General features: G+C 37.5%; 1 protein-coding gene and 2 non-coding genes across 3 annotated transcripts; 2 read left to right on the forward strand and 1 right to left on the reverse strand.

The window, feature by feature from the left end:
* The first annotated feature begins 617 nt into the window (after positions 1-617).
* On the forward strand, positions 618-732 carry LOC141316502 (U5 spliceosomal RNA). The gene has a single exon (XR_012351406.1). It is a non-coding gene; the product is annotated as a U5 spliceosomal RNA (small nuclear RNA).
* A 248-nt stretch (positions 733-980) lies between these two features.
* On the forward strand, positions 981-1,052 carry trnag-ucc (transfer RNA glycine (anticodon UCC)). The gene has a single exon. It is a non-coding gene; the product is annotated as a tRNA-Gly (tRNA).
* A 1,442-nt stretch (positions 1,053-2,494) lies between these two features.
* Positions 2,495-8,626, reverse strand: LOC141316496 (uncharacterized). The gene is made up of 3 exons (XM_073832777.1): positions 8,095-8,626; positions 7,406-7,518; positions 2,495-5,570 (listed from the first exon to the last, which is right to left on the reverse strand). Exons 2-3 carry the CDS (start codon positions 7,488-7,490, stop codon positions 3,898-3,900), a joined length of 1,758 nt encoding a protein of 585 aa, XP_073688878.1. The 5' UTR covers positions 7,491-7,518; positions 8,095-8,626; the 3' UTR covers positions 2,495-3,897.
* Positions 8,627-9,765: the final 1,139 nt, after the last annotated feature.

Genomic DNA, 9,765 nt, shown 5'->3' on the forward strand with positions numbered 1-9,765 from the left:
CAACCTTCTAATTTCTATACCATACAAAATGGAGATTGAAAACATACTTACCCACTCCGTAGGAAGAAGGCCAGCTTTAATATATCCACAAGATCAACTGTGAAAAATATCCAAACTCTGATGAGCGACTAAAGTAAATCTCAGAAAATTCACTGCAAGGGATCCCGGATTTCGGCACCAACTGTAAGGGTGGCTTCCAACAGTGGTTCAGGCTGTAGGACTGCCGAAGGACTAAAGAAATGTTATCAGCATGATGGTATAAATCTGTACATTTCTAGTTTAATAGCAACGCTCTCCCACATATTTAGCTATTATAACTGCGCTTATTTCCGTCGTTGGTATAAGTGGCAGTGGGTGGTATTAGACTAGAAATGTACAGATTTATACCATCATGCTGATAACATTTCTTTAGTCCTTCGGCAGTCCTACAGCCTGAACCACTATTGGAAGCCACCCTTACAAAGTGTTCATGTACTAGAGAGCATTGTATTTTCATGCTGGCTAAAAAATTGAAGTTGTGATGCAAGAAGCACTGGAATCCACTCTTGGTGAGCGTAGTGGTTTACCACAGAAAGGTTTACCACAGAGAGCGCACAGGCCCAAGGGGGTGGAGACACAGCTTGAGTTTCTCTTCATCACCACGTAAATCTTTTGCCTTTTATTAAAGATTGCCGTGGAGGGGAACCTTTGCAAGTGACCAGTATTTTGGGGGGCTCAAGAACAGAATGAATTTGGCCATCTGTCAACGTGCAGTGGAGCGAAGCGCGCCTTGTCATGGTCTGTGTTTGCAGCCTTTGCGCTTCCTGCATCACAACTTCAAACTCTTTAGCCAGCATGAAAGGACAGCGCTCCTATGTACATGACGGGGTCCAAACCCGGGAAAGGCCCAAACAAAGATCACTTCAGCTCATTTGGCTCCATTGGTGACTTGTGTGCTTCAAACATTCTTTTCTGACTGTGCAAGCCGACAACCAATGTCTGCGTTGGTGGTATAGTGGTTAGCATAGCTGCCTTCCAAGCAGTTGACCCGGGTTCGATTCCCGGCCAACGCATTTTCTTTGGCTCTGGCTGACGTCGAAGCAGAACTCCTTCTGTGACCTCTGGCTGCACCGAAAATGTTTGGATGAGTCGTTCGGCAGCAGCAAAGGACTAGGTCTCCACGTTGTGGAATCAAACCAATTTTTTTTTTCTGCGTGCTAGAGATACTGTACACTAAACTAACAAGGAGTTGCATATGCAGATCTTTGCCCCCAGCCAACATGATTGCGCCGACATGACTAAACAAAGCCCTTACTTCAATCCTTCAATCTGGATTCCATAAACTCCACAGCATTAGTTAAGGTCACTAATGACTTGTTAAAGGCTTCTGATTCTGGCTGTCTATCTATATTGATTCTTCTTGATTATAGTGCCGCCTTTTAGATCACTCTAATCACCCGTCTTTGGAGTTTCTGATTCTGCATTGAAGTGGTTTAAGTCTAACGTTTCTGATCGTAAACAGTTTGTTTTATGCAGATGATACTCAGATCTACATAAATTCAAAACCTGATGTCAAAATGGCTGTCTTTTCTTTCTCAGTGTTTTACTGAGATTAAAAACTGGATGTCTAAAAATGTCTCTGTTTAAACAGTGACAAGACTGAAGTGATGCTTGATGGTTCTCCTCACCAGCTGCTTAAGCTTAGTCTGTAACCTTAAATGTGGATGGCTCTGCTTTACAATTTCAAACTAAACAAAAAAAAATGGGGGTGATATTCGATGCCAACTTAACATTTGATCTTCATGTTCGACCCTTAGGAAATTACAATTGGTACAACATTCAGCTGCTAGAATTCTGACAAGGACCAGTGCAAGGGAGCACATTAAACCTATCTTGGAAAAATTGCACTGGCCCCTGTCAGTTTTAGTATTGATTTTAAAATTCTTATAAGGCTCGCTCCCCAATATTTGTCAAAGCTTTTAACCCTACACCCAATCTCGTGTTTTCACGTTTTTCTGAAGCTGGTCTTTTAACTGCTCAAACAGTCCGGCTAAAATTTTTTATAAATTCAACTATTTTCTCTCATGGACTATATGTAAACATATTTTATGTGAAATATCTTATTCTAGTCAGTACTAAATAAAAAAATAACATTCTTTGTTTTGTATGATCCCTCTTACTTTGGTAAAATAGTTAACATTTTGCAGATTCTGCAAGGTGTATGTAAACTTTCGATCGTGTCTGTAAAGAGTGTCATATGGTGTTGCGTGAACTCTAGAGTAACAAAAGGCTGTAAAGAAATGGTTGTGCAGAAAGCCCTTTTATGGGGATGGTCTGGGTACGTTTTATGCAAATGAAGTTTAAATATGTGTATAAATACGGATAATTTATGCAGTTATTAGTGAATGAGACTCATTTAGTCTCTGATCAAAGATCTGAGCCAGATCTGGCAGTTCTTGCTTTAAGATATTTCCCTACTCTTTCAAGTTTAAAATAAAGCAACACTGCTACACAATCAAGGTCAAAATCAATTTATTTAAAAATCACATTTAATTTAGTATATACCAATGCCATATACTCCAGAATGAGTTTCCAAATGTTGTTTGGCTCTCTTTGATATGTGAAACTCTCTTTACACTGAAGACATGAAAGGCTGCTCTCCAGTGTGAACTCTTAAGTGAACCTCAAGGTTTCCCTTGACTGAGAAACTCTTACCACACTGAGGGCAGGTGAAAGGTTTCTCTCCAGTGTGAACTCTTATGTGAATTTCAAGGTTTGCTTTGTTTGTGAAATTCTTTCCACAGTGATGGCACATGAAAGGCTTCTGTCCAGTGTGAGATATTACATGGTTCTTAAGATGATTGCTGTCCGTGAAACTCATCCCACATTGATAACATTCGCAACAGTTTCGTCTTAAGTGAATTCTCATGTGGTGATTAAGGTTTTCTTTACATCTTAAAGGGTGAAAAGCAATCCAGGGAACGGAGAGCAGTGCTCTTACCATTTTATATAAATGTACATGTAATGTTTATTGAGACACTTACAAAAAGACTTTGGGGTAAATAACAGGTATAATCATATTATGCAGTTTCCTAGATGACTTCTAATTCTCAGATTCTTTTGCTTTTGCTTCACTCAAAGGAATTTCAATTCCATCATAATTATGAAGCAGATCTTCTACAAATCCATCTCATAAACAGACAAAAGCAAGGCAATATATGTGCTGCTAGCAACATGTGTTACTATTAAGGTCTTTAAATAAGGAATCGTTCACCCAAAAATCAAAATTCTGGCATCATTGAAGGTCTGGCTATGCGAGACTAGCAGCAAAAGGCATTTTTGTCTCCTACAGAAAAACAGAAAAATGTAAAGATGCACAGATGAGGAAGGTGTGCTAAGGAGTGTTTGGTGTAGGCATAAGAGATGAACCGTTGTCCAACATTGGCAGAGATAATGCATGTGGGGGACACTCAGAATGGGTTAAAGCCTTTCAGAGAGACAGCCATTCAGATGAGACTTGTAGCTGGAACCAGCTTCCTTACGTCACTAGATGAGCTCTAGCATTAGCCATATTCCAATCGTAATTGACAACATGTTTAACAGTGCATTCTCCCACTAAAGATCAAGCAAAGAATGCAGAGCAGTGTTCATTATTTCAATCAGTTTATGTTCTTTAATTTATAGTCTTCAATTTACATTGTGGCATTTCACAGCAGGACAAACATTTATTTAATATTTTGTTTCGGACGTCAGAAGTTCATATTTGGCCCACTTTCAGCTGCTGTGTGACCGTAGCCGTACTTTTATTTGCAGTTTCATATTTTTCTTCAGGAAGGGGAACAGGTGTCCATAAGGCAGGAATCCAACTCAGGACATCCAAATAGCAACTGCGCTATATGTCGGCGTGTTATCCATAGGCTATTGACGCTGACGTAGCCTTAATTTCACACAGATCCGTAATTTCTGGTGCCATTTTAAATTGCTGAGCCATTTAAATCTCTTTCCACACGAAGAACACTGATAGCGTCTCGCATCTGCGTGACTTTTCAGGTGTATTTTTAAGTGTGATGGCAGAGTACACTTTTTATTCCACTGATCACAATTAAACCGCCTCCCTCCAGAGTGAATGCGCATGTGATTTTTGAAATTGACCCTTTTTCTAAACCTCTTGTGACACTCAGAACACTGGAGTTTCTTTCCAGAATGACTTTGCAAGTGACGTTTCAGGTCTCTTTGGTACGTAAAACATTTTTCACACTGAAGACACACATAGGGCTTCTCTCCAGTGTGAAGTCGCATGTGAGTTTGGAGGTTGCCTTTAAATCGGAATGTCTTTTTACAGTGAAGACATGTGAAAGGCTTTTTTCCAGTGTGAATGATCATGTGAGTCTTGAGGTTTCCTTTAAGTGTGAAACCTCTTCCACAGTGATGGCACATGAAAGGTTTCTCTCCAATGTGAGTTTTTACATGCTCCTTAAGGTCATTTTTGTTAGTGAAAGTCTGTCCACACTGATGACATTTAAAACAATTCTCTTTTAAGTGAAACATTGCGTGGTTATTAAGAGTTTTTTTATGTTTGAAGCACCTTCCACACTGATCACATTTGAAAGGTTTCTCTCCAGTGTGAGTTCTCATGTGATACCTAAGATTTCCTTTATGCGAGAAGCTCTTCTTGCACAACTTACATTTGTAAGGGCTTTCTCCAGTGTGAGTTCTCATGTGGCAATCAAGGGATTCTTTATATGCAAAATTCATTCCACACTGAGGGCACGGATAGGGTTTCTCTCCAGTGTGAATTCTCATGTGAGTCTTCAGGCTAGATTTATGACTAAAACCCCTTCCACACTGCTGGCATATGAAAGGCTTTTCTCCAGTGTGCATTCTCATGTGAGTCTTAAGGTATCTATTGAATCTGAAACTTTTTTCACACTCCGGGCATTTGAAAGGCTTCTCTCCGGGATGAATTATTACATGCCTGTTAAGGCATTTCCTGTTAGGGAAAATCATTCCACATCGATGACAGTCACTTGAGTGAACTTTCAGGTGGGAATTAAGGTGTGGTTCACATGCGAAACTCATTCCACACTGATCACATGTGAACGGCTTGTCTCCAGTGTGAATGTTCATATGATACCTTAAGTTTAGTCCTGATGTAAAGCTTTTTCCACACAGTTTGCAGGTAAAAGGCTTCTCTCCGGAGTGAGTTCTCATGTGGCTTGTGAGAGCTGATCTTTGAGCGAAACTCTTTCCACATTGAGGGCATGTGTATGGTTTCTCACCAGTGTGAATTCTCATGTGGACATTAAGGTTTCCTTTCTCAGCATAACTTTTTTCACACTGTTGGCAGGTGAAAGGCTTCTCTCCATTGTGAATTCTCATGTGGGCTTTAAGGTCTTCAGGTTGATTGAAACTCTTTCCACACTGAAAGCAGGAAAAATAACTTGTCGTTTCAACCTTTTGAACTCTTTTTCGCGAGGAAGTCTTTTCAGTCTGTGAGCTTTTAAAAGATTTCTTCCCAATTATGAAATGATGATCTTTCTCTTCCATTTCATGTAGTACTTCATTCTCCTCTTTCAGTGCCATCAGGTCTACTGTGGAAAGAGACAAATAAAAGTTAGCCACAGTTTAATGGGAAACAGCAACAATCTTCACTAAGCCCTAGTGGTCAACTAAACAGCCAATTAGAAGAGACTTGGTCAACTAAATATTCATTTGTCAGTTAGTTGCAGAAAAAAATCATCAGGAATTTACAAAGTCAGAGTCAGTAACGTAAAATTTGTTAACAAGTGCTAATACTTATGCTGGTAGGAAAACTGAAAGGACGACCACAAAAAACTCTTTAGGCAAACACTGGCCTTTCATTCATCGACAACAAACACACCTGACCAACCCAATCAAGGTTATGAAGGGTTACTAGAAAGATACTCGCAACTTTTAAATCACCGTATGCATGGATTACTTCCTTGTTTAGACAAGCCAGCTCAGTCATTTCCGGTCAACTATACTGTGCCGTAATAGGAGTGTACTTTGCTCGTTTTCTCTATATAAACCATTTACAATCGAAGAAAAGTTTTGTTTGTCTAAGAGGACCAAACGTCCATGTATACCGTTTCAAGATTGACAAACGTGAGTTTTAAAAAAAAATGCGAGTAAATCGGCTAAATATGCTCTAGTCATTGTTATGATTGACGGTAGTAACTGGACAAACATCTGAGAAGCTGATGGCAAAAAAAAAAGAGCTGTTCATTTAATGATTCAGAGTAAATTAAGAGTAACAAAACTACAGCAGTAACAAGTTTATGTTGGTTAAATATGGGCTATTTAATAGCTTTTACAGTTCAAGAGAAAGCTTTAAAGATGTAGTTAAGTCGTTATTGTGTAAAATATTTCAAATTCATATAGATTCATATTGAGTGCATTATTTAAGTCTTATACCATTAATATTTAACTTATTTAATTTGTAGTGAACTATATATATAAGTATTTAAATAATTCACCCTTATAGGCTGTTTCTATACTATATACTTCAGTGCGGTAAAATTCCAACAATTTATTATACTAATGATCTTACAATAAATGGACAAGAAAGACTTCTTGTAAAACTAGGGAGTTGAAATGGCAGCTGCAGCCAATGATTAATCCTCTGCTGCCATCTTTTGGTTATGTGTGTAAATTCATTTCATTTTCATCTTTAAAAAAGACGTTTTCCTTGAAGAGACATTTTTTTTTCCATGTGGTCTTTATAAATGAAAAGTGAATCTTTAAAGTGAATTTTATTGCACAGCTGTAGAGCTGAAAAATAAAGGCTTTAAAATATTACAAGATTTAAAAAATATGTTCATGACAATGGAGGGAAGTTACTGATTATCAAGAATATGATTATGATCCTTGAAGAGAAGTATCTCTAGCTAGCTAACGTTAGCCTAAACAAGTTATGATAGTGTTTAGCTGTGAGCATTTAAATGTACACCTATGCAGGTACTCTCCTGGGATTCCCAAGCTCTGCATTTAAATTATATGTTGTTAAATAATATGAAACGGAATATTCATTCACAAAAATATCTTGAATTTTAGGGGCATATACTGCATAGGCTACATAACTTGACTCTGCAAGTTGTTGTCCTGCATCGTGTTCTTCAACAATCAACTGTATGGAATTTAAGATGATGTAGATCTGTGGCAGGGCAGTGCATGAATTTTTTTTTTACGCAATATTATTATTTTTTTGTCTATAACTAATTAATTAAACATGTTAGCACAACAGCCCAAATATATACATTTTAATAGCAGCTGTGTGTGTGTGTGTGTGTGTGTGTGTGTGTGTGTGTATTTGCTGTTAATGACAGTGATGTCGTTTAGCTGTAAATAATAAACAGCATTTTTGTAGAGATCAACATTTTAATAAAGACCAAATGACAAAGTTTACCTGTTTGTTCCTCAGTCTCTTCTTGTTTCAGACTGAATACTTCTGCAATCCTGAAGTCTTCAGTCTCCTCTTTAATAAACGCCATCTTTATAATCAGAGTTTTTCTCTGGATACTGTCATGTAATAGATGAGAATAAATAACAGAAAGAAAAATAAGTAAAAACTAAATTTCTGGGTGTGTCTCAATCAGCCCCCTATAGTCATCACCATAGACTGTATATTACATTTAACAGATTACACATTAAACAAACCATTTGTAGTTGGTTATAAGTCATTATACATGTTTGTGTTCTACTATCGTATACACTGTTTTGACTGCTGGAAAGACGCAATTATAAAACTGAGGAGTAATTGCTGTAATTTCTTTCTTACTTTGGAATGTAATGTTTGGAATTATTATTGCTTTTCTGAAACAAGACAGCTTCGTCAAATGTGACAACTGTATTTGTCAGTGTTCTTCATTTTTGTTTATAACACACTGTTTATGATATTGGGAGCAAAATGAGACATACCCGTTCCGTTTCTTATGTGTGGATGCGCTTTACTCACGAAAAAAGTTAATTGTTGGTAGATAAAGCATTACACCGTTATATTCGATAACAATTGAAGCACTTTAAAGCTTCTGCAACTATAAGGTTGACTAAACAATTTGTATCCATTTAAACTCTTGAATGTTTGCAAACACAAACCTTTCTGCAGCCGGAACACAACAGCCTCAGGAGCGCAACGCAACCTTCTTCTTTTCTTGTAGAATTTGTGGCAGCCTAGAAGCATCATCGGTGTATTACTGCCCTCCTCAGGTCATCTTTATACTCCGCTCAACATTTAAATCCTTACAGTCATGTGCAAAAAAAAAGGATAATGACTTTCGCCGATTCATAAATCCACAGTCTTTCTGCATGTTGAATGACACACTCCATTATTACATGGTTTACAGTTTCTTCTTGTCCACATCTACATGTTTACCAATCCTTGCTTACCCAGAGTTCAACGTATAAAGAGTGGTCCAACCTTAGTCAAGTTAGAAGACAACCTTCCTAACCTAATAATAGTAGAATTTTCATCTATTGGCTGAACAGAATAATGTCTGCATTTGTGTCCTTCATTTCAGTCTTTATGCCACAATGTTATTGTTCCTTGTTGTATTATACTTTTACACTTAACTCTCCCGTACATAACATATACTCCACTTCACTTCTATTTGCAGCTTTTCTTGCCATTTCATCTGCCTCTTCATTTCCAACAAAGTGTTCAAACACTTTGGTTTATAGTGTAATTTACAACAGCTTAGAACGCGGCTCAACCAATCAGAATCAAGGACTAGAACTCCCCGTTTTATAACATTCTCTCACTAAAGATCAAATATTACATTGCAATGTTCATTATTTCAAACAATTTATTTGCTTTTATTTCTAGTCTTCAATTTACACTGTGGCATTTCACACAAGGACAAACACTTTTTTAATATTTTGCTCTGATTTTCGGACACACAGGACTACTGTTGCCGACGTAGCCTTAATTTTACACAGATCCGTATTTTCTGGTGCCATTTTAAGTTGCTTAGCCATTTAAATCTCTTTCCACATGAAGAACACTGATAGCGTCTCACATCTGCATGACTTTTCAGGTGTATCTCTAAGTGTGATGACAAAACAAATTTTTTATTACACTGATCACAATTAAATCGCCTTCCTCCAGAGTGAATTCGCATGTGATTTTTGAAATTGACCCTTTTTCTAAACCTCTTGTCACACTCCTGCTATAGAAAATCATTCCACATCGACGACAAGTAAAAGACCTCTTCTTTAAGTGAACTTTCAGGTGGGAAGTAAGGCGTGTTTTACGTGGAAAACTCTTTCCACACTGATCACATGTGCATGGCTTGTCTCCAGTGTTTTATTGGCCATATGATATCTTAAATTTAGTTCTGATTTTAAGCTGTGAATGGTTTCTCTCCATTGTGAATTCCCATGTGGACTTTAAGGTCTTCAGGTTGATTGAAACTCTTTCCACACTGAAAGCAGGAAAAATAACTTGTCGTTTGTGTCTTTTGACCTCGTCTTTGTGAGGAAGTCTTTTCAGTCTGTGAGGTTTTAAAAGATTTTTCTCCAGTAATGAAATCATGATCTGTCTCTTCAATTTCATGTAGTACTTCATTCTCCTCTTTCAGTGCCATCAGGTCTACTGTGGAAAGAGACAAATAAGAATTCATTAGTTTCAATTCTCTTTATCTGTTCACATTTTAGTTAATGCAATAGAAACTAACATGAATTAAGTACAACTGTATTGCTCAAATATTAATACATGCTGTAAAAATGTATACTGCATAATGCTAGCTAATACATGCTTGGTAACAAAAG

Source organism: Garra rufa, unplaced genomic scaffold (genome assembly GCF_049309525.1).
Source record: "Garra rufa unplaced genomic scaffold, GarRuf1.0 hap1_unplaced_093, whole genome shotgun sequence".
In the NCBI taxonomy this organism is placed as follows: Eukaryota; Metazoa; Chordata; class Actinopteri; order Cypriniformes; family Cyprinidae; genus Garra; species Garra rufa.

What these genes read in the sequence shown, in the direction of transcription:
- LOC141316496 (XM_073832777.1), bottom strand. Translation starts at nt 7,490, where the DNA reads ATGGCGTTTATTAAAGAGGAGACTGAAGACTTCAGGATTGCAGAAGTA. An exon ending in AGAGACTGAGGAACAAACAG is followed by an intron (nt 5,571 to 7,405) that starts GTAAACTTTGTC and finishes CTCTTTCCACAG; the next exon opens with TAGACCTGATGGCACTGAAA.